At 40.4% G+C, this 24,893-nt stretch overlaps 3 protein-coding genes and 1 pseudogene across 3 annotated transcripts; 2 read left to right on the top strand and 2 right to left on the bottom strand.

The window, feature by feature from the left end:
- Positions 1 to 2,849: 2,849 nt before the first annotated feature.
- On the bottom strand, positions 2,850 to 4,738 carry LOC117450860 (methionine-R-sulfoxide reductase B1-A-like; annotated as a pseudogene).
- Positions 4,739 to 5,257: 519 nt separating this feature from the next.
- On the bottom strand, positions 5,258 to 7,842 carry LOC117450861 (methionine-R-sulfoxide reductase B1-A-like). Its single transcript, XM_034088852.2, has 4 exons — positions 7,729 to 7,842; positions 6,774 to 6,916; positions 6,469 to 6,583; positions 5,258 to 5,869 (listed from the first exon to the last, which is right to left on the bottom strand). The coding sequence occupies exons 1-4, from the start codon at positions 7,781 to 7,783 to the stop codon at positions 5,850 to 5,852; spliced, it is 333 nt and encodes a 110-aa protein (XP_033944743.1). The 5' UTR covers positions 7,784 to 7,842; the 3' UTR covers positions 5,258 to 5,849.
- Positions 7,843 to 8,326: 484 nt separating this feature from the next.
- Positions 8,327 to 10,635, top strand: LOC117450840 (zinc finger protein OZF-like). The gene is made up of 2 exons (XM_034088831.2): positions 8,327 to 8,584; positions 8,943 to 10,635. Exons 1-2 carry the CDS (start codon positions 8,413 to 8,415, stop codon positions 10,118 to 10,120), a joined length of 1,350 nt encoding a protein of 449 aa, XP_033944722.1. The 5' UTR covers positions 8,327 to 8,412; the 3' UTR covers positions 10,121 to 10,635.
- A 442-nt stretch (positions 10,636 to 11,077) lies between these two features.
- Positions 11,078 to 24,776, top strand: LOC117450841 (zinc finger protein 569-like). The gene is made up of 5 exons (XM_034088833.2): positions 11,078 to 11,412; positions 12,151 to 13,306; positions 16,217 to 16,220; positions 21,432 to 21,633; positions 22,358 to 24,776. The coding sequence occupies exons 1-5, from the start codon at positions 11,229 to 11,231 to the stop codon at positions 23,395 to 23,397; spliced, it is 2,586 nt and encodes an 861-aa protein (XP_033944724.2). The 5' UTR covers positions 11,078 to 11,228; the 3' UTR covers positions 23,398 to 24,776.
- The last annotated feature ends 117 nt before the right edge of the window (positions 24,777 to 24,893 follow it).

The raw sequence follows: 24,893 nt of genomic DNA on the forward strand, positions 1-24,893 counted from the left end.
AACCGTAACTTTGGTGTAAAATGCAGAGTAACAGAGATGTGCTTAAAAATAATAATAATAATAATAATAAGTATACTGCAAACCTGTTAGCATAGCTGTGTATGCGTTTCCTGCTCTTATAAGCTAAGCTAACCTGCACCTTGATCTGGGATCATATTGAACTGACAAACATGGTATCAACTTTTAATCTTCAAAATTAAATATTTTAATCTATCTCTATACCACAAAGTTGGGTTGTTAAAGCGCAGGCTGGGATAAAACACATGCACACACACATAGATACATACAAAGTACAAATGAAAGATTGCAGGGTCAATTCATCTCCCTAACGGTTTCTTCTTTCCTTTCAGGGATTTCTGGTGAATGCAAATGTGATTTTCACAATATCCACAAAGCAAAACTTAAGTACACCTCTGTAACTGTCGCATCGTGCTGGGAATGATTATAGGTTCCTGATTGGGTTATAATCACTGAGGAGAATAAAGAGCTGAAGCACCTCTGAACATTTTCTGCACAGAAGTTAACAATCAGCTTGACCAAAGGTGCAATTTTGTCTAATAAGACCACCTACCTCGGCCCTGTGGGGGTTCATCATTTCTATGTTGCAAATACACATAAAACGAAAAGAGCATGCCCAAAAATGCTTGCAGTTGTCTCCTAAATGGAGCACACTGGGATTGCTTACCAAGATGACAGAGGATGAGCAGCCCCAACTTGCAGAGAGCTGAGGTGAGCAGGGTGGGTGGGTTAGGGCAGGGGGTCAGTCTGAGGCACCGTGCGCAGGGAAAGACTGAGGTCATTTCTTTCTTCTTCTCAGTAGTGTTCAGTCTGTCTGCAAAAGGACGTTTTTAGCGTGACATAAACCTCTCCAGACATACAAATGCATCTTTTTCCACAGTCCATCACTTCTCTGTCTATCTTTAAGCTGAGCCTTCCTTTTAAATCATTCAGCCAAAAACAAGCCTGATTTTGACATACTCTGAAACTGTAAAAAATGATATAAATGTCACTTTTCCTCTAGCACACTTTTATCTGAGACGATATTTTGCAGGCATCAGAATATGAAACACTTTCTGGCTGACAGCCCCGCCGCCTTTAAGGCCTCTCAAACCCCTAGCCTCTGATCAAGGATCACAGTTGACATGTGGGCACACAATCAGCCAGTCTTCTTCTCCTGTTTTAAACCCTCTCTCTTATCCTGTAGTGAATCCCTGAAGACAAGGACCCCTCTCCCTGATCTTTGTGAACAATACCAGTGCCACACACTCCGAGTGTTCCTTTGAAGCTTTCCGACCAACCTGTGCTGCTGTCTCAAAGTCATATCTCCCCGAAGCAGATCACCGTGCAGATAGCGAGGGATGTTTGAAAATACATATATGTTCAAAAAATCCTGTGTGTTATTGAAGCTGGTGGAGTTCAGAAACAGGAATGTGATCATGTGATAACGGTGACTATAAAGCGGCAGATACCATTGAAGATAATCTTTGAAATTTCTCATTGTTTATTTCTTCACTGGGAGCCCTCATACTTGGGACTTTACCAGGCCATTTTTGGCTTTGCTGTTCATTCCCTCCAAACTGTTGACATATTGTTGGAATGGAACTGTTTCTTCCTAAATGCAATTGTGATTTTATTACTCCTCATTCCACATTTACAGTGTTTATAACCAACGCAGGCTGTCAAGATATGCATTTCACATACCCACACTGCATAAAACCCATTTATATGCTCAGTGCACGCTGTGGTTCACTGCTGGGCTTTGCAGAGAGGACCAGCAAAAATATTCTCATTTTGGTTTTCATAAGCCTCGTCTCTCTCAAACACATGTTGTCCTGACAGAATTACAGCATGCCCATCCTGCAGTGCCTCGAGTTTCCAGCACTTTCCTTTGATCCAGAGGAAATCTCATTCCAGTGTCATGTATAAAAGCTTTGTTTATCCTTTCAGTCATTACAGGGGGATGCAGACGTTTGGCCAACACATGTGGTCTGTAACATGTGGAGGGCAGCCCTGCCGTGTACAGATGGAGACATCATATATAGTGGGATAACTCACATTACTCCCTGATGAAAGAAGCTTTCTCTATTTCCGTTACAGTCGTGCATTCAGGAGCTTTATTCCTCCCACAAAGTGATCACAGCTTCTGCAGTGTGTGAAGCCGAGCCACTGGATGGCAGATGTTTTTAGGGAATTCTACCTTGATGAAACTGGATATATTGTCGTGGCGTGTGGAGACAGAATGAGACAATTTTCTCTGTGGCTCAAAACAGAAGCAGGTAGCAGTGCCCGTAAACATCCACATCTAAGCAACAGCCTCTTATATATTACAATTAAAACAAGATGTCCCTGTGAATGAGTCAGAGGCACACAAATAGGTTCAAATTGTACCCTGAGGCTCGGCCTTTGGGACAGTGGAAGGCTTTGGAGTAGTACCGGTTTAATGTCATTAAGAATTTGCTCACGAGCAGGATGAGCCCTGGGGGGCAGTGGAAGGAAGAGTGTGGTTACGATTTACGTTTACGTCTGTCTCGTGATTCTATCAGAGGATTACCACTTCCTCCTTCCTTCCTCTCGGCCAAACAGCTGTGCTCACATGCCAGCCAGAAGGAGTGTTCTCGCAGATAGCAAATGTTAATTAAAGTTGTGGATCCTTTGCTTGCTCTTCTCCATTTCTCATTCTCACATCTGGTTTATCTTTGAGTGTTGGTCTCTGTCAGTGGTGAGGAGTTAAGGAGAGGGTGGCTCTACACCCCCCTTTTGTCTTCCAGACGTCACCCTGAGGACAATCCAGTCTGTGTGTCAGCTGTGTGGCGATACAACAGAGAATGCACGAGAAAGACACCTCACGAGATTGGTATTACTTTATCATCACTTAAAATACTGAACAGCTGCTCTCTCTGAAGTGAATTCAAGAATTTGGATCATCATCAGATGCACAAAACAGTCTTTGCTTTAAATGCTATCCTACACATTACAATCTATGAATGTTTGCACTTCCTTTCGTAATCCTCTGCCTGACACTGCATCTTTCATCTTCCCCTCTGATCTCCCAGCCTTTGAAAGGAGCAGCTCCACACCTGCTCTCTGCCAGACGTTCAAACAGCAGACGGGCTGTTGAACGCACCCTCACACCCTCACTTTGTTTATAATTCCACCACGGCATGAGCCAAAAAGCAGGTTTACTGACTAAAACATACAGAACCCTCTCAGGTCTGGAACATGGCCATATGTCGGAGTTATCCACATAAATCAAGTATCTACTTCCTAAAGCAGGTTCATCTCATAACAAAGATGGCATGAGCATGATGTTTACTGCACTGTTAGCTGGTGTATTTGACCAAGAATGCCAACCAAATGCAATGAACGCACTAGGTTTTTGTGACACATTAAAATAATGAATTGTGAAAAATCTACACGATACATTGTGAACTACTGTAATAAGGCCATAATACTGAGTATTTTTTTAGTTCTCCCAGTGAGACTTTGTCCTCACTTTGAACCAACTATGTCTATAGTAATACCCACTTATGGATGAAGTCCATTTAAGATTTGCTTTGAGGGCATAGGCCTATAGCCCCATCAACTGAGCGAAGCATGCAAGTACACTTTAAAGAGTGTGTTTAACAAATGTTCATAGATCAAGAGTGGTGTGGTGAGGCATGCAATCAATGTGACTGGTTAGACTTTAACTCAAACCTGGATCGTTCCAGTGTTTTCCAGAGGGGTAAGTTAATAATTCAATCGTTTTTGTTCCGTTGTACAGTTTAATGTGGTAGAATTGAGACCCGGTTTAAAAGTGGTTGAGACTGGTCTGTTCTCGCTGCACGGTGAGGACAATGTCCATCAGAGCCCTGGAGCTCCATTAGGCTTTGTTCCAAGGCCCTTCATCAACTGTCCGCACCTTCAGCAGCAGAACGCGTTCTTCTCTTTCACAGCTCACCCTTCTGTCCATCAACCTCTTCTGTGGGGAGAGAAATCGACCAAACAAACGGAGGGTTAAAAGTGCACAGGATGTAAATGTACTGTATTTGTGAGGACAAATTCACCTTTAGGGATGAATGTGAGTGAGCTGCTGAATATTCAGAAGCGGGATAGCCCTTCCTTTGGTCCATCGTACAAGAACTCATGGCCCAATGCATTGCCACACTTCCCACAACTAACCTGGGATATTAACATCAAGAAGGGTTCATCAAAACGCAACACCTAAACATTGCATAATTAATAACATATACATTGTAAAGTAAATGATGAAAATGTCCTCTCTTTTAATAACAAACATCCAGCAGTGTTACTTTTGCGAAGGTGATCTACCTTTAAGGGTCCCCATGCTTCAGGGTGTTTGGTGACACTGTCCTCGTGAATAGTCTGTGAAAAGGCCGGCCAGGGAGTAGAGTGCTCAAACTTTGACATGCTGGAAAATAACTTGTGCCCGCATTCAGAGCAAACATAAATGCCTGAGAAGAAGAAGAAAAAAAAGCATGAGTGGACTTTAATTTTCTCTACAGTGGGACATCATGCTTCTTTGCTACTCACCAGGTAGGAAGTGATTTTTGTATTCTTCTCCACCAGAGAAAGAGCAATATGACATTTCATCCATTTCAAATGTCTGTGTGTTTGAACCAAACAGGATTTCTCTTTGAAATGTTTGTTTACAAGTGTCGCCCGACTTAAACTGGATTTGTATGTCTGAAGGTGTCAAGTGTCAGCTGCTCTGTCCTGCTTGTGTAATGTCTGATCTCATTCTCTTTTCATCCACTTGAGGGCAGTGTTGTTTACATCACTGAGAAGTAGCGTTAATGTAGACTGAACAAAAGTATTTCCAAGCTACGTGCTACTACTTTCACACAAGTGCTACTACTTTCACACAAGTAAAATATATGAGTAACTATGGGCACTTGTAAATGTCTATAACTATGTAAATGTAACCTGTAAATATAATGTATAATGTCCTTTATTGTCTTATGTTTCATGTGGAACCTATATGCTGCAGGTCTCCCTTGGAAAAGAGATCTATGATCTCAATGGGACCAATCTCGTTAAATAAAGGTTTGAAATGAAATGAGTACTCCTTCCACCTCAGGATACCATATTCATCATTAGTAATACTTCAGCAGTACTTTCTCTCAATTCTGATACCGTAGTTTTGAACCTGAGATCCAGTTTGGTCGTGAATACTTATTATATTACTGAATAACATTTTTAAAAGAGAAAAGAAGAACACAGACATAAGATCAAAAGCAGAGCATTGTGAGTTAAGTTATTTTAAAATAGATTTATTTCAGTTTGCATAGCCATCATTGTAAACAATTTACATAAAGCTTAAGAGTGAAAATAGAATTATTATTAATGTTCTGTATCTGGCTCATCAAACACAGCAGGTAGATGCAGTTGTCTATTAATTCATAAAAAAAACATGTCATCAGAAAATGTCATCTAGTCTTAGATTTAGGGCTGTCTTAGTACCAATTCCTTGGGTTTGGAAACCAGGGTTAGAAATAAACAGCAATAATCAAAGCTTTTGTCGTTGGTGGTGGGGGTGAATCTAAGAAAAGCAACAGTGGCTGATATGGACGTTTTTTCTTTCTTCAGGCCAGTAAAAATAGCTAAGAGAATGAATGTGTATTTCCTAATCATTATAAATAAGTGTTTACAAATCGGTAGTGACTGTGATTGTGAGACTACGCTGAGATGGTGATGGTTGCATCGTAAAAAAGTGTGGACATCATTCTTCAGAGCCCTGGCGCTCCCAGATTGGGCTTTATCCCAGAACACTTCATCTACTGTCCACACCTTCAGCAGCTCAGAGAAACCGCTACAACTCTAGCAGCATTTTCCTCTAACGGCTCACCTTACTGTCCATCAACCTTATCTGTGGAAAGGGGAGAGAATAGAGTTGTTTCACAGGTTGTACATCACAGCCAATGCATCTTTACAAGGGTGGTATCTGTTCTCATTTGTGTAATGCCAGACCTAACCAATGTAAAAAAAAAAGAAGAATTGGGGCATCATGGAAATGTACCATAAGTCAATAGATATAGGTATATCTGTGGTTGATTTTCTAACAGTTTAAATTCACTCCTACTAAATGTTCTCAGACAGAAGGGTGACCATTGTTTGTCAAGCAATTATGATCTGGATCTTATGTTTGTGATTACCAAGGATGCAAGTTTCGCCCGTCTGGCCAACATTTCAATAGCCTGTAATGTAAATTCCCTATATGAGACCTTCCCCTTTCCTTTGTCTCATTCCTGTATAAAGTGCTTGTTTTTCTGTTGTAACAGAGTCAGACCTTTGTAATACATCAGTAGTGCAGGGTTATCTGCTTTAACTCTTTATTAAATAACACAACTTTGGTTTAAACTTGTATTTGTTCATTTCTTACCAGAAGGTGACTAAGTGTGGAATTTCCACCACAGTGGAAATGGTCTAGGATTGTGTTTGCTAATGACTGCTAAATATGGGACGTACCTTTAGGGACGAACTTCAGTGAGCTGCTGAATATTCAAAAGCGAGACATGCCTTTGCCTGGCCCATCCTTCATAAACTCATGGCCTAGTCCATTTCCACATTTCCCACAATGCACCTGGAACAACACAGCAGAATCAGAAGTTGATGCATTAATCAATGTACTTGTTTATCTAAAGCTAGCTATGTACAGAAGATGATAGTAGGGTTTAAACAAGTATGAAATGTGTTTTATACTGATCCTGGTCCTCTGACAGGTTTCATTAACGGTACAATAAATCAATCAATCTATTGTGTATTGATTGTACCTTATACGACCCAGGTCTCTCCTGTTGTTTGGACACACTGTCCTCATGGATGGTCTCTGTGAAGGCTGGCCAGGGAGACGAGTGTTCGTACTTGGAGCGGCTGGTGAACAGCTGGTGGTCACATTTGGAGCAGACATAAACCCCTGAGGATTAAAGAATGGAAGAGGATGGTTCGTAAACAATAATATGAGGCAATATAAGACCTATTTTTATATTATTGTTATTAAAGATTTAGGATGGCCCAAGCTTATACTTAACTTGACATCAAATTAGTACCACTATTTTCTCATTGTGTATGATAGTACCGGTCTTTCAACAAAAAAACTTTGAAAAAAGGATATACTTCATCACATACAAATTAGAAAATGTTACTTTTTTATGGTAATGACATTCTTACATAATGTTTCACAAACAAAAACACTGGCTCATATTCCATAGTGCAAAAATATAGTGGCTCTAATCAGGATTTGGTACAAACACATTTCTTCCATATAACAACGGTATATAAAAAGTAAAACAAAACTAAAAAAAACATTTTATATGCCTTTGTAGTAATGATTCTTAGAAATAATGATCTATTTGTTTAAGGGTGTCATATTTAAAAGGAAGTATTATTTCTTGTAAACATCAACTAGTTTTTCAACATAGTTGTTGTGTAACCTGAACATGGGTTACACAACTTACAACACTGTTTCATAATTTCAATGTCCATACATTTAGCTTTCTGTGAACACATGAATCGTCTTAACAACAGCTTTTAAAGGTGTATTGTAGCTAAAGCCTTAATGGACACTAGTGCATCATTAGACGGATATTGCAAATGTACGTTTACATGGAGTAGTTAGCTAACAGTGGCTAGCTAGTTGTCTTTACATTTACTTTTGCCAAACATTCTCTAAACAGCAGACCGTATCAAGCAGACATTTGATTAAAGTACACACATTTGAAGATATACCTGTTTGGAAATGGTCTTTATAGACCTCTCCGCCGAAGAAACTACAGAACGACATTTCCCTGCTCTCCAGGCAATGTTTGGTAAAAGTTATCTCACCACAAGCACTCTCTGATGGAAAAAAAACATCCCATCCGGTTTGATATGCAGGCCTTCAAAATAAAACCGGAGGACTTTAACATGAAGTTAAAATGTGCCGCACAATCAGAGACTTTAACAGTGTATTCCATAGACTGTATTTATAAAGGTTTATTTGCAATGAATTGACATAAGTATGTATGTATTTATTATAAAACACTATTGTAAATTAAACCCTCTTCCAATATTAGTAATCCATAAGAACACAATATTCACAACTGCTTGGGTATAATTATTGATGAACCAGTATTGTAAACCTAATTATAAGGACAACAAACGTGAAGATGGACAAAGAGTACTGGTGTCAAACCCTCACTTAATCAATCCCAGGGAGGTAATTTATGCAGTTTATTTCTACAAATATTTGTGTAATGTGTTTGGGACATAGACTGTATGATTTCGGATTGGCCCTTTTATTTTTGAAAGGTTCAAACCGGAAATAATATTGTGGCTACTAGCGGATAACTAGCTAGAGGGTTTAGGCTAGGATGGCACTGGGCTAGGATAGCTGCGTTTATCTTCTTGCTTTCCACAAACCTCTCTGGAGACATGGACGCAGCAATGTTTCAGCTCAGGTCGTTTGTGCATCAGCGGCTGTACACTGCGGCGGAGGAGATCCTCGGAGAGGTGGAGAAAACCATAAAGTTAGCTTTCGAGGAAGGTCCATCTAAAGACGAGGCTGTACGTCTGCAGGACCTGCTAGACCTGCGAATGAAAGCAGGTTTGAGGCTCCTGTATGCATTTTTAAGTTTGGTTTAGTGTAACCATCCGTCTAAGTCTGTGTTCAACTAGAGGATAAACAAATGTACTATGGGCTTTTTTTTTTAATAACGTTTTCCCTACGGCATATTTAACAGTAAAATGCAGGGTAGGGCCCCCAAATAAGAAAGCAAGTAATATACAAATGTACTGTATTGTAATTCATACTCCTGCATGATGCTCAGAGTAATCTCACTCATTGGCTGATCTGACAGCAGCCCGATGTCTCAACTTCTGATTTCAAATTGTAGTTTCTCCTTTTACTTAAATTGCAAGCTGAACAGGATGTTGGGTAACTTCTGCATCTAATACCTTTACAGCGGCAGAGCGTTCACTGACCAGCAGCACAGTGGAAAGTGAAGATGAGTGTGATGCCCCACTGCTGAACCAGGGACCCTCAACACCAGAAGACTCTAATTGTAATGCTGAGATCCCAGGACCCTCTCAAACAAGCTCGGATCAGGACAATAATAACTGGAACTACTGCTCGGTTCAGACAGACTTCAAGATGCCAGAGATAAAAGAAGAGCAGGAGGAACTTTGGGATGACGGTCAAACACAGGAGATGTATTTTTCTTCTGAAATTGTGAAAAGTGAGCAAGATCTGCAAGAGGGAGAAATATCATATGAACTGCAGCCAGTTTCTTCAGACTGCTCTGCAGCTCAGAGTGAGAACAATGACAGTGATGATGAGGGTTTGAAAAGCAAAGGAGAACAGACAATGAAGCAGAATGAAAGGATATTCCCAGGACAAAGTGGCAGCGTTAATGAGGAGGACCAAGCATTATTGCCCCATGACAAAAGTCCTGCTAAAAGTGGAAAAAGAGGTCGCTGTTGCCATTTTTGTGGCAAGGGATTCCAGTATGTAGGCTCTTTGATGAAGCACATCAAAACACACGAGAAGTCAACTGACTGCACTGTTTGTGGGATGAAATGCCAGTCCAAACAAGAGCTGATAGGTCATTTGAAAAGTAATCACAACAAAACATGTTTTTGCGGTGTTTGTGGAAAGACTTTTGACAAACTACGTTCCCTCCGGCTGCATGAAAAAATTCATAAAGACATGAAAGAGTTTGTGTGTCAAGACTGTGGCAAGATATTCTCCCAAAAAGTGCATCTGAGTGTTCATATGAGGACACATTCTGGGGAGAAACCCTATCACTGTGATATTTGTGGAAAAGCATTCAGTCAGAGCACTTACCTTACAATTCATAAGAGAAGTCACTCGGGAGAGAAACCGTTTCATTGTAGCCTGTGTGGCAAACTGTTTAATACAAGCAGTCATCTTAAAACACACATGAGATATCATACAGGAGAAAAACCTTACCCGTGTGATATTTGTGGTAAACGTTTTCGCCAAAGCGGGCAAATGACTACACATAGGACCATACATACAGGAGAGAGGCCCTATGGCTGCCATATTTGTGGTATAAGATACAGGTATGCACCTGGTCTGAAGTTGCACCTGAAATCTCATGAAAAGGCAGCCACTGAGTGAAACCGCTAACATTAACCAGGCAGACCATCTTGTAAGTTTAAATATAAACATATATGCAGTTTTAGATTAAAATATATATGAAAAACATGCCATTACAAAGGCAATGATGAATTTTCTGCATCTTTAACACTAAATCAACTTGCGTCATTCATCTAAGAGAGTTCAAAACTAAATTGTCTCTTCGTTTTTTCTAAGGGGGGTCGTAAAACAAAAAAAACACTCAGAAAATTAGGGTACGGAGGAAAAGAGAGAGGGTTTTGTTTCCTGACACTTTGTGAGTTCCCTGCTACACCAGGGCCACATATTTATGTATGAAGGACATTAAAAAGTGCATTTTGCATGATAGGAGACCTTTAATGTACATACAATATTGACCCAATACAGCTTACATAGTGAGTGTATTGCTTTACTGCTCATATGTCTGTATATTTAATGCAATGGCATTGTGCCGGTTTTTTATGGGGTAGTTAGAAACCTATATAAAATGTAATAAATGCATTTCATAAACATTTAAATTCTTGGTTTGTTGGGTTTAGTGTCACTTATCAAAATGTAAGTATGTTGTTTTCCTTCCGACTATAATCCCAATTATCATTTTTAATTTGTCTGCTATAACTCCTACATACAGGTTAAACAGTTTAAAGGAAGATAACTACCGCAGAATGAAGGTATTCATAGCACGATCAAGGCATAACAGTTTTCAATCCATACTATACATAAACAATGGGGGAAAGTCACCAAATCTGTCACCTTGAAGAGATGTAACTCTAAGTGTTAAACCAAAACAGACCATTAATAATGTACTGTATGTAATAAGAGAATTTTCAAAGAAAATAATAAGAATGCCATTAATAGACACATTAAGTAAGCTATGGTTAGTTATATAATCCAGATGTGATTTCTCCTCCCATCCTTCACACGCCGACACACTAGATGGCGGTATGCTACTTTAAAGTTGGTTCGCTAACAGACGACTGGAAAAGAAGAAGAAGCGACCGTTCGAGCTTTTTCTTAATACTTCTATGGTTTAAGCTAGGTTAGCTACGTTTATCTTCCTTATTTCTGATACTATTGGTAATATTATTTTGCCATCATTAAATCTGGAGACATGGACACAGCACTGATTAAGCTGAGGCTGTTTGTTCATCAGCGGCTGTACAGAGCCGCGGAGGATATCCTCGGAGAAGTGGAGAAAACCATAAAGTTAGCTTTGTTAGCGGACGGTGGTTCCGACCTGTGTGAAGAGGAGGCTGAAAGTTCGCCACCACCGCTGGATCTGCGGAAGAAACCAGGTTTGGGACTCATATTTAGTGGTATCAAGTAACTAAGTAAATTTACTCGATTACTGTACTTAAGTACCATTTTGTGGGACCTGTACTTTACTTGAGTGTTTCAATTGTTGGCTACTTTGTACTACTACCCCACTACAATTCAGAAGTAAATAGTGTACTTTTACTCCACTACATCTATTTTATAAACTTTATTTTTTTCTATAACACCTTTCAGGGAGGATGCAGAAGTGCTTTACAGAGCAAGATACATAGCAAATAACAATGAATATAAATAAAGAGTAAGGAACATAATTAAAAATAAGTTGTAAAAATAAAAAAATGTTGTAAACTTGTCAAAATAAACAAAGAGTTGGATCACAAAACCATAAAACAATCAAACATGAAGAGTGATACCACTCAAATTACCCAAAATTAAAAGATAGGTCTTTTAATTTAAAAATGCCAAGGGAGTTTGCTGTTCTAATATCTAAGATCCAATTTATACCTTTAGTTACTTTGCAGATTTGGATTAAGGATATGAATTTGAATCAACACTTAAATGCTTTAGTTACACCTGGAGTAAATCCACAAGCTACCTTACACAGTCATTCAAATACCAGCTGTGATACACACATTACTGCATCAATAATTAATCAAAACCTATAATATATATACTTATTTTTCTCAAGAAAATTGTTTAAACCCTACTATAAATGGAAACATAACATGTTGGGCAATTTGGTCACCTTTTTCTTGCAGCTGCAGAGCGTTCACTGACCAGCAGCACAGTGGAAAGTGAAGAAGACGAGTGTGATGCTTCACTGCTGCAGGAGAACCCAGGACCCTCAACACCAGAAGAGTCACATTTTAATGCTGCGATCCCAGGACCCTCTCAAACAAGTGCAGATCTGGACAATAATGACTGGAACTACTGCTCGGTTCAGTCAGACTTTGAGCTGCCAGAGATAAAAGAAGAGCAGGAGGAACTTTGGGATGACGGTCAAACACAGGATAATTATTTCCCTTCTTCTGTAATTGTGAAAAGTGAGCAAGATCTGCAAGAGGGAGAAATATCTTATGAACTGGAGCCAGTTTCTTCAGGCTGCTCGGCAGCTGAGAGTGAGAACAGTGACAGGGATGAGGAGTCAGTGAACAACAAAGGAGAACAGACCAACACAAATAAAAGCAAAGGACAAAGTGAAATGCCTAGTGAGAAGAACAAAGCTAAAAGTGAAAAGGGTCGCAGCTTTTGTCATTTTTGTGGCAAGGGATTCCAGTACATTGGCTCTTTGATGAAGCACATAAAAACACATGAGAACAATTTTGACTGCACTGCTTGTGGGAAGACATTGCAGTCTACACAGGACCTGATCATTCATGTTAAAGATTGTCACAACGAAACATGTTTTTGTGAGGTTTGTGGCAAGATTTTTGCCAATATGCGTTGTCTCCGGCTGCATGAAAGAATACACGGAAGCATAAGCATAAAAGAGTATGTCTGTCAAGAATGTGGCAAGACTTTTTATCGAAGAGAGCATCTGATTGTGCATGTGAGGACCCATTCTGGGGAGAAACCCTATCACTGTGATGTTTGTGGAAAAGCATTCAGTCAGAGCCAGAATCTTACAATTCATAAAAGAAGTCACTCGGGAGAAAAACCGTATCAATGTGGCCTGTGTGGCAAACTTTTTAATACTAGCAGTCATCTTAAAACACACATGAGATACCATTCAGGAGAAAAACCTTATGAATGTGATATTTGTGGTAAACGTTTTGGCCAAAGCGGACAGATGACCAGACATAGAACCACACATACAGGAGAGAGGCCGTATGGCTGCCATATTTGTGGTATGAGGTACAGGTTTGCCCCCAATCTGAAAGTGCACATCGAAACTCACGAAAAACCTGCCGCTGAGTAAAAACAATCAGGCTTCTGATATATCTGATTGCAATTTCAAATCATATTTCAGTAAGTTAGATTCATTTTGAAGAATAACTCCTTGAACTCTAATGCATTTAGATCGAATGTAAATATGTTCATAATTCTCTTTTAGGTTTCTATGTATATAATTAGGACGGCTGAAGCTTTGCACTTTTAAGCTGGTGCAATTTTTACCAAGACTGTTTCATGTGTTTATTTTTGCATATTGTTCTATGTAATGTCTTTCTATACTGAAATCATATTCCAACATAAAGAACAATAAAGTTTAGTATCATGTCATTCACGATGTAGTAGCCTATTCATCTTTTTCTGTCTCTGGACACCAAATACAAATTTAAACACCACTATTATCCTTCCTTCAGTCTGTCCAAACATCAAATACTCCTATGACATAAAGACTAACTATAATTACAGGGCCATAGCTAGCACGAAGGTGTTGCTTTGTGCAGATGTTATTGAAGGAACATTTTGTTCCCAAGTTATGGCTTGACAAAGTGAAGTCCTTTTACTAGATGTATTTTAAAAACCACTGGTTCTTAGTTCAAGGTTCATTTTTTAAGTGAGCTTTGTAAATCTGAATAATATATAGGCAAGAAACAAATTATATTTTCTGAAAAAATGTTGAATCCAATTAAAGCATGCTGATCATATGGATTTCCTTGGCTTTTAACAGCTGCAACTCAAGGGATATTCTGTTGGTGAATTCTAATGAATTTACATTTTACCAACATACATACATTACATTAAAGGTGGGGGTAGGTAATTTTGGAGAAACCAGCTCGAGTGCGCTAGAATTTGAAAGTACACAACCGGAAAAAATCTGCCCCTTCCTTCAGACTTCGGTTGCGTTCAAATAGTCCATTTAGCTTAGGAACCTTCCTAACCAAGTGAAATGACCCGGAAGTACGTCAGTGGCAGCCATGTGCCGTTCCAATTCTCTCAATGAAAGGAAAGGAGGTTTCAAACTTCCTTTATAACCAGGGGTGCACATAACTTGTTTGCCCTGGTTCTCAAAGGAGCACCTGGAGATGTTGCTTGGTGCTCATCCTTAAAATGAAATAAACCGTAACTTTTGAGGGGGTCTTGACTTTATTTGCCAGACACACGGCACAGAACACACATGCAGAGGTGAACACAGAACACAACATGCAAAGGTGAACACAAGACAACATTAGCACGACCAGTAATCCTACAAGCTGTCATCACTACCCTCCTGACTGTTCTCCTCGCTATCTTCCTCTCTGTCAGACATGGTAGCTGATGATGTAGGCCTACTACTTTCTCTCTGGTTGAGTCTGCGATTAGCTGCTTGCATCCACAAGTCAACAGCTGGTTTTGGGTCGAAAGTCTCTGTTGTCATTTTAGACAAGTGGATGTAATCAAATAAGTACGTGAACATAACCAATAACCTACCTTAGGTAGGTTATTGGTTATGTTCACGTACTTGGGTTGCCAACTCTCACGCATCTGGCGTGTGACACACGCTTTCACTCTCAATCTCACGCTCTCACGCTGCCCAAACTATTCTCACGCCAAAAACAAGAATACCGAAGACTATAAACGGTTTTGAAAACTTTTGTCATGTAGTGATCGTCTTCTCAATAGAACATCTTTGATAATGTCTTCTGGCCAATCAGAATCAAGATAACGGCGTGGTGTTGTTGCAGGAAGTCCCGACGGAGAATACTTTTGCTGTAGTACATCTCTATACGTCGATACAACATTACCAACACGTAATGAAATAAGACCCCACGGTTTGATGATTGATAGGTGTGTGGGCTGTCTTTCATGTTGACACACAGAACAATGGGGTCTTTCCACCCTTATCCACAATGTAAAGTAATTCACAGCCTCTTCCCTCTTCTCTCTGTGAGGAGCAGCAGGTTCAGCTTTCAGAACAAAGTAACAGAAAACTAAAATGGCATTACTTTTTTTAAATATGTCGTGTAGTAATAGATTTATTTATTTGTCTTCTCAAGAGAGTACCAGAATGTGTATTTTATGTTAGTATTTCAAAAAATCTCCTGGAGGAGAATCCCCGCAGACCCCCCTGCAGGAGTTGGGTTTTCAGCATGTCAACTCTTTCAGCTGTGGGGAAATTGCAGAATTGGCTCCAGGTCGCCCTTTTTATTTACTACAAGACAAATGTGCCTTTATATTTCATACAGTTCAATTGGATTGAGACAGGGAAATAATCTAAACCTCACGCGTGGCGTTTCATGCAAATACTGACTTGAGCCCCACCACTGTATGGGTTAGCCCTACCATAGATTACCCAACAAAAATACTCTGGCAACTGCCGAACCGTATTGCGCAAGCGCAGATTTAAGATCCAGTAGAAATTATAAAAAAGTAAAAGTCTGCTGCTTATTGTTCTACTAGGCCAAAATAGAGTGTGTTAATTAATATGTTTGGCAGTTTGGAGTAAGTCCGTAGATCTTTTTGTGTGCGTGTGCGTGTGTCATGTATAGGCCTCTCACGATAATTAATTTTGTCGGCACCGTTGTATGACCATTTGAGACCACTGACATAATGATAATATATAATAATAATTGAAGTACATCCTTTCGAACTGCTAGTCACATCTTCATGTAAATGGAAATGTATCGATTTCATTTTTATTTATCGTACGATAAGTCAATTAATTGCTTATCGCGACAGGCGGCACACAATAAAACAGTGGAAACAAACATGTGTTTGACTTTCATTAGTGAATGAAACTTTGTGCCCTTTATAGTCTGTGTCCAATTTTGTATATTTGTATATATTGTATATATATCCTATATCCTATATATATATGCTAAGGTCCCGCTGCTGACATGAAAGCAGTCATTTAGTGCGCATATGTGTAATTAAACCCATGATATCAAAATCTCACTCCAGCCAGGTACCCAAAATTGGCAACCTTGACCTACCATAGCCAATAACAAATGAATGTAACTTATTTCATTTGTGTTGTTCGTTCATATCTTATTTTACCTTAACATTTCTTTATTTATGCATTTTTTCTTTTATCTCTCCAGTTTTAAAGGATATTTTTGGTCAAAAATGTTTTTTTTCCTCCGAGAACTGCCAGCGCAGCGCCTTCCCAGATATGGCGCCCTAGGCGAACATCTATAACGCCAGTGCTACGGGCCGACCCTGAGTTCATATGCAACTCGCAAATATCTTTCTCTCTCTCTCTCTCTCCTCTCTTTTCTCTTCTCCCTTCTCTCTCCCTCAATTTTGGTACGTAAATGCACCTTTTTTCAAATGACCCGGGTTGCGTTCCGATAATCCAAAAATCAGCTCGTAAATTCTAAACCTATCTCCTATTCCTTGACCTCTGAGTGAAACGTCACGGGGTTAAGGGATAGTGGATAGGAGAATTCAAAAGGACTTAAGCCCCTACACACGGCGGCGTGCGTTGCCGCTTGGCGGTGGGCGTGTCTTGAGCTTGGGGAGTCAATGCGAGCAACACGACCAACAACCAACCACATGAATGTCCCGCCCCGGACATACAAAGCAAAGCATTCATGCTACATCCATGCTGGCTAAATATACTGTCTATGCTTGCTAGCTGTCCATTCAAACGAAGTACACTGGATATAAACTCCCCAAACAAGCGAAAACCTACCAGTTTCACCCACTGTCTCTGCCACCTCCCCCCATGCCTGGCTCCTCCGGTTTGTATCCCTGTATGTAAAGAGGGACTGGTCATAGAGTACCGGGTGATTCCCTACCGCCACGATCATTTTCTCCTCCATTTTTTGACATATGGGAAATAACTGCGGTCTGGCTCTCCCAACATACACCCGGTTTGATTGGCTAGCTTGTACTGTCAGATTTTCATACGAGGGATTTGATTGGCTGACGCCTCCGTCGAGGCGGCAAGAGTAGAACATTGCTCTACTTTTGCAGCGAGGACCTCGAGAGAAGCTACGCTTTGCTCCCACAATGCAGTTCGGCGAATCGTGACGTCACCCCATTCTAAGTGAATGGGCAGAAGCGTTGAAGCGGCAACGCACGCCGCCGTGTGTAGGGGCCGTAACGGCCCGTCCACACAGCGGCGTGCGCTGACGCTTGCCGGCGGGCGTGTCTGAAACTCGACCAACAACCAATCACATGAATCTCCCGCCCCTGACACACAAGCAGCGGTTTGATTGGCTCGAGCTTGTACTGGCATATGATTCGATTGGCTGACGCCTCGCCGAGGCGTCAAAAGTTGAACATTGCTCAACTTTTGCAGCGAGCCACGCCAGCTACGCTCCACGTCGCTTCCCACGATGCATTTCGGCTAAAAGTGACGTCACCCCATTCAAAGTGAATGGGGAAGCGTCAACGCACGCCGCTGTGTGGACGGGCCGTCAAGGTGGGGTAGGTACGTTTGAGAAACCGGCTCGAGAGAGAAGAAACTGCGGTACTTCTTTAGAGAATCCGAATGCACTTTCACTATCCGACGTGTTTATGATGCGCCAGCGGACGTCATGAATGTGCGTCTGCTGCTGTGGGGAAATTATGGAAATACATTGGGAAAGAGTGGTCTGTAACTGTAATTTTTTTGAAACTAAATAAACTACCCAGTATGAACGTTTGTATAGCCCTTATTAAAAACATTCGTTCCTCAAGTTGTAAAAATGTGCTAATAACGTTATTCTGAGAGTTATTTCCCTCGGCATTATGAACACGCATCTAACCCACGGGACCGCGCCACCCGGCACGTTCATGTTACGTGTTCAGTACAACATGAGTTTCTCTTTACCCATGGATGCACAATAACAACGGACCCATATCGCCTTACGGAACGTCCACACTACAGCTTCAAAAAAAAGCTTGGAGCTGGGCGTGTCTGGAGCTTGGGGATTTTATTCAAGCAACACGACCAACAACCAATCACATGAATCTCCCGCCCCCGACATACAGAGCAAAAAAACCCCGGGGATTTTATGGGAGCAATATATATATAAACTCCCCAAACAGGCGAAAACCTACCAGTTTCACCCACTGTCTCTGCCACCTCCCTCCATGCCTGGTTCCTCCGGTTTGTATCCCGGTAGGTGAAGAGGGTCTGGTCATACAAAACCGGGTGATTTGCTACGGCGATAGTTAGTTTCTCCTCCAACTTTTTTTGAAATATAGAAATGAACGGCGGGATATCTCTCCCAGCTTAGACGCGGAGACGGACCGCTCTGCTACCCACAATTCAGTTCGGCGAAAAAGCGAGGCTACGTGACGTCACCCCATTGAAAGTGAATGGGCAGATTGGAGTTTTCGACGCTGTCGACGCTGTAGTGTAGACGGGCCGTTACTGCCAGCCCACGGAGCTGTAATAATGGATATATTGCACATGTTTGCTGAAATTCATCATTTGTAAAATATTATACTACATGGGCTGTATGATGTAAATATTGTACCGTAAATGTTGTATTAAATAAAGTTAATATTACCGACGTAGATTAACGTTCCTGTAGCTTCTTATTGCACTTGCAATTGTTTTAGTTACTTGAATAACATGAATAATCACATGAATAATCACAGTTACTATATCCTTTTACTCCATCACATTTCAAAAAGAAATAGGCTATTGTTATTTTAACTCCACGACAGTAATCCATCATCAGCTTTACTTTTTAGATAAAGTTTTAACTCACAATTGATCATAACAGGCTTCAACATACATTTTTATGTATTACCAAGTGGTTTCATGTACAACCCACACAAGTATCATGCTAAATGAAGCTCTGTTGCTTGGATATCACTAGATCCTGATGTCAGCGTAATATAAAAGTACATAACGATTGATGTGTAATTTAGCATAATTTACTAGCTAGCCGCTAGCTGCTAACTGCCGCCTCGTTAATATAAATCCAGTACCATGCTGTCATGAACGTGCGGTGCTGTTTCGTGCAGTGGCGACTGGTCATTAGGGGCAGGTGGGGCACAGCCCCACCTAGTGTCAGCAGAAAGTATTAAAATAATGATTACAACAAAATGCAAAAAATAAATTAAAAAATATATAAAATATATTTTAAGATCATGTTTAATCATCTGATTCGTCTGTACATTGCTGTTTTAGTATGTGTTCTTCTAATTAGTGTCTACAGTGTGTGCCTATTGAGCTGTTTAGAGCCATGTGGGACACAACCTGATCCTGCCCCTCCCTCTGACTGTCTAAGTCAGGGGTGTCAAACTCAAGGCCCGGGGGCCAAATCCGGCCCGCGACTTCATTTCATGTGGCCCGCAAGAGCTCTGAAAGAATGTAATATGTTTATTATACGGTTACATGCCGATTTACAGATGCACGATGTCCATAAACTACATGTCCCACAATGCATCTTAAACATTTTTTAATGTCACTTTTTTTTCAGAATTTGGCTTTTCTTTTAAAATAATTTTGTGACATTCTCACTGAAGAGACTTGCACTTATTTGTGCTAGACTTCTGCTTTCAGACGTAGTTATTTATGAAGTTTTTACCCTATCCGATAATAATCCAATGCAGAGGCAATAAAGTAATTACATTATTTTATATATTAAATATTTATATATGTATGTTTATATAGTCTTAAAGTTACAACCGGCCCTTTGAGTGCAACCATAATGCTGATGTGGCCCGTGGTGAAATTGAGTTTGACACCCCTGGTCTAAGTGAACGGTGACTGCAAAAACTACACTGCGCATGCTCAGAGTATTTTCCTATTTAATGTGTGTGGCAAAAAATAATGACCATAGGGGCAAAGTGCTGCCATCCCCACCATACGTCATCTCACATAATTCAGAGCTGATTGGCTGTAAGTACGTGTGCCGCGAAAAGTGTGGTGTGTGAAGAGGAGGAGAGAGAGCTGCAGTGAGGCGTCCTAAAACCAGGAAGTAAGCTGCGCATGGCTTCCCTCCACAAAAAAGAGATTTCTCCATAGGATTTTAGAAAACAGCTCAAAATAAGATCTGTGGGAAACGTAGCTGTTAGATAAATGTACGTTTTGTTCAGCCGGATAATATCCACATGTCTACCCTACTTTTATCATTTTCGAATCAAAAATCTATTGATTAGATTAGATTTATGATAGACTTTTGAAACTACAAGAAGATAAGGAGGACTTTTACAAAAAAGTAATAGAGATTTTTGTCCAGAAGGATAGGCAAATGGACTTAATCTTCAAGTCAAGGTAAGACTGCAATGTTATTGAAAATGGGATCTTACTAAGAGAGAACAATTCAATATTTAAATGATAAAATTACATTTTTTGGGTATCCTTCTGTTGAACTGTCTGTTTAAAAGTAATTGAAGCATCAGACAAAAAAAGCTTTTGAAAATAATATTATATTTTGATTTAATATATTTGTAAACCTGAAGAGTCAGTGCCAGTGCCTCACCAGCCATGAACCTCTCTGCAGAAGCTTATATATAGACATCTGAGTTTTTTGTGCCCCACCACTTTTGTACATATAGAAACGCCACTGGTTACGTGTACGCAAATTCACATGCTTAATGTGAACGAGCCTTTTGGGCGGCGTGGTTAAAGTTGCGCATGCTCTATGAGTGCACATACGGGTACTTCTCAGGCATGCCGGGTAATCTGTGACGTTTCGCTCTCAAAAGTTGGGCCATTTTGTCATCATGCGCCATTGAGCAACTCTCATAGGAATGAATGAGGCCCCGCCTCCGACATGAACGCGCACATGACCAATGAGGGCACGAGATAAATGTGTGCACAGATGGAAGGCTAACAGGCGGGTAGTCTTAGTTATTTTAGGCAGGCCGGCTAAAATGATTGGTCGTGCTTCTTTTTTTTCCACAGATGACTTTTTATGGATTTTTTGTCAAAGGCAAAGCACTTACGATATTCATTGCTATCGGGATGTTAAGAGCATTCCATGGAATATAACAAAGTGTATCTCGAGCCGGTTTCTCAAACTTACCTACCCCACCTTTAAGCTTAATATATTAACAGAAACCAGAATAACATGATTATTTTTCATGATCCACGCTAAAGGACACCCCGAGTGAGTCATCTTGATCTCAATATAGGATCTTTGTAGCAATCGTCACAACCGCTTCTGTGTTCGCTTCCGGTTCTGTCCCTTGCACTTGCTGATATAAAACCTATGTATAAAACCAGCATTCTTTCACGGTGGACTCAACTGTCTCCACAATGAGTCAGCTGAAGTCGTGTTTTCATCAGCGGCTGCAGGCTGCGTCAGAGAAGATCTTGGGAGAGGTGGAGAAACACAAGTTAGCTTTAAACGGAGCAAACCTTCAGCGACCAAAAGAAGAGCACAACAGTCAGTGTCAAAAACTACACCATCTGCGCCAGATATCAGGTTTGTTTCTTGGTAACTTTACTCTGGAATCATTGTTATCATATCTTATCAAATGTCTCTTAGACCCCTGCAGTGCACAAGAGGAAACCCCACATTACGGGGAAAAACTTTGAATACAGTCGATGGGGGGAAATGGAAGACACCTCTGGGAGAGCAACAGAGGAGAGGGCACCCTGTCTCAGGACAGACGTGCAATAGATATTGTATCTACAGATTAAAAAACATAGTAAAAATTACTACACAGACAATCCAAATGACATAAAAAATAAATAATCAAGAAGGACTAAAAGCTTCCAGGTGCCTCCAAAAAATAATGATGAAGGACTCCAAAAAACTAATGTTATAATCCTAATACAGTAGGCTATATCCAGCTCAATTGTTTCATTAATTATTTAAAGACAATTTGTCAAAGTAATAATGCTATTTTCAAAAGGTTCATACTACAACCAACTTCTGTACAATATTTTAAGAAATAAGATAAACACTACCTACCCTCTTGTAGGTAGGTATAGTGTTTCTCTTATTTCTTGAAATATCTCCCTGGTTCTCACTGTTCATGTAAGTGTAAGTCAGTCTTGGGCAGGCATCAAAAGTTTAGGCACCGGATTTAGAGAAAACCTGTGCAGATTCAATGAATGTGGATTATGGATCTAATTGAGTAATTAGTTCAGATGTAACCCAAAGAAGCCTGTTGAGATTTGTTTTGTCTCCTTTGTGGCTGCAGAACCTCCACTGACTGGACAGGAAGTGCTGCAGGAGACCTCAATACAAGCAGAGTCTAACCTGAGCATGGCTGAGGTCCCAGTCCTCTCTCAAACCAGTGCAGATACAGATAACAAAGATGGCATCTACTGCTTGGCTCAGACAAACTTCAAAATAAAAGAGGAGGAGGAAGAGGAAATCGGAAATGACACTCAAGCACCTGAAGTCATTTTACCTTCTCTTGAAGGTGTGAAAACTGAGCTTCAAGTGAATTATGAATTGCAGCCAATCTCTTCAGACTTCTCTGCAGCTGACAGTGACAGCATTGACGGTGACGAGGAGTGGCTTCAAAACAAAGCAGCGCGGACAAAGAAGAAGGGACCAAAAAGGAAGACTTTGCAAAAAGTGAATTCTGAATTGCAGCCAATCTCTTCAGACTTCTCTCCAGCTGACAGTGACAGCAGTGACGATGATAAAGAGTGGCTTCAGAACAGAGGAGTGCAGACAAAGAAGAAGGGACCAAAAATGAAAACTTTGCAAAAACAAAATGGAAGCATTAAGCAGAAGGACGCAGCAGTGTTGCCTGATTGTCTTATATGTGGAAAGAATTTCCAGAACATCGGTCCCTTAATTAAGCACATTAAAGAACACAGGGAGACGAGTGAATCTACGAAGAAGCTTTTAAGGTATTTGCATAGTGCTCAAAACCAACGGCTAATTTGTGATTTTTGTGGCAAGAAGTTCACTAACGCTGGGTGTGTTCAATTACATTCAAAAATACACACAGGGACTAAAGACTTTGAATGTCGAGACTGTGGGAAAACCTTTGTCCAAAAAATGCAAATGATTGTGCACATGAGGGTCCACACAGGGGAGAAGCCGTATCAATGTGATCTGTGTGGGAAAGCATTCAATCAGAGACACAGCCTCATTGTTCATAAACGAACACATACAGGAGACAGACCTTATTCCTGTACGACATGTGGGAAACAGTTTTATACCCTTGGTCATCTGAAAGCGCACATGCAGCGTTTTTACGGGACAAAACCCGTCATCTCGTAAACATGTTCATAAAACGTTTTGCCAAAGCCGGCAGTTGATTCGGCAGAAGAGTGCACAGCCAGCAGAGCGCACAGACTAACTTTCTTCATGTGTGGAGCCTAAATGCACCACTTGATTGTGTGTTTTTCCTCAAACTGTTCATATAACATGGCTGTCAATATTTGTTCCATAAAAAATGTGTTCCATTAAAAAAATGCCCTATTTTTGCCCTACTGTATGTACGATCAACAACGCCTTAACGTGGTAAAATGTACGATAATTTGACCCCATGTTGACACTTCAAACACGTATTCATTCAATCACAAGGTCCCTTCCCTCGAAATCATACAGATTTAAAAACAGTGGAGTGACCAATATGATGTAACACAGACAGAAATGCTGCCATGAATACTGCCTGAGGGGAAACTAATTGCAGAGGGTGAATCTTCAAGCATCATACAAGTTTGCTTTCCATCCTTATTGTTTGTCTTGAGACATTGATATAGTTCTAACATTATTCAGACTCAGCTCTCTGAACTAAAGCTTCTTTTAAATGTTGAGAAAACCAAGGTAATGCTCTTCTCTAAAGCTAAAAAGACACCAGAGCCTGTTTTAGATATTGTAACTACGCAAGGAATAAAACTTGAAGTGGTTACCGGTTACAAATACCTGGGTATCTGGCTTGATGATTGTCTCACTTTTAAACTTCATGTCAATAACCTGCTTAAAAAGCTGAGGGTTAGGCTAGGTTTCTTCTACAGGAACAAGTCCTGTTTCTCGCTTGAGGCCAGGAAAAGGCTAGTCACTGTGACCTTTTTACCTGTGCTGGACTATGGGGATCTGGTCTATATGAATGCACCTGCCAAATACCTGAGCAAGTTAGATGCTGCGTATCACAGTGCACTGAGATTTGTGACAAAGTGTAAAGCATTAACCCATCACTGTACCCTGTATGCAAGGGCTGGTTTGCGTTCACTAACTGTACGGAGGCTCAGTCACTGGTACATTTTTATATACAAAGCCATGTTAGGGAAACTTCCATCTTATATCTGCTCCCTGATCTCACGGAAAATTGTAAGTGGCTAGTGCCTGAGATCGAATGCTGTGGTTTTATTAAATGTGCCAACTGCTAGGACTGTCTTAGGGAAGACAGCTTTTAGATGCGCAGCTCCTCTGTCTTGGAATAGTCTGCAAATTAAATGGAAACTGAACAATCTGGTGCCACTAAATGTTTTTAAAGCTCGGTCAATCGGAAGCTATTGGTACCTGTTTATGTGGATAATTATGTAAATGATGCTGTATCCATTTTTTGTTCTATTTATGTTTTTATGTTTCATGTGGAGCTACTTGAGCAGGTCTCCCTTGAAAAAGAGATCAATGATCTCAATGGGATTTATCTGTATAAATAAAAGGTTTGAAATGAAATGGGTTTGAAGCATGTTCATTTTATTTGGCCATCACTCTTTTTGTTTGTCCTTCAAAGTAAGAATAGAAAAAGTGTTTGCAATCCAGCGATG

This window comes from Pseudochaenichthys georgianus, chromosome 8 (genome assembly GCF_902827115.2).
Source record: "Pseudochaenichthys georgianus chromosome 8, fPseGeo1.2, whole genome shotgun sequence".
In the NCBI taxonomy this organism is placed as follows: domain Eukaryota; kingdom Metazoa; phylum Chordata; class Actinopteri; order Perciformes; family Channichthyidae; genus Pseudochaenichthys; species Pseudochaenichthys georgianus.

Coding starts and splice junctions, on each gene's coding strand:
- LOC117450840 (XM_034088831.2), top strand. CDS start 8,413: ATGGACGCAGCAATGTTTCAGCTCAGGTCGTTTGTGCATCAGCGGCTG. Junction 8,585..8,942: donor AGACCTGCGAATGAAAGCAG/GTTTGAGGCTCC, acceptor ATACCTTTACAG/CGGCAGAGCGTTCACTGACC.
- LOC117450841 (XM_034088833.2), top strand. CDS start 11,229: ATGGACACAGCACTGATTAAGCTGAGGCTGTTTGTTCATCAGCGGCTG. Junction 11,413..12,150: donor GGATCTGCGGAAGAAACCAG/GTTTGGGACTCA, acceptor TTTTTCTTGCAG/CTGCAGAGCGTTCACTGACC. Junction 21,634..22,357: donor CCATCTGCGCCAGATATCAG/GTTTGTTTCTTG, acceptor TTGTGGCTGCAG/AACCTCCACTGACTGGACAG.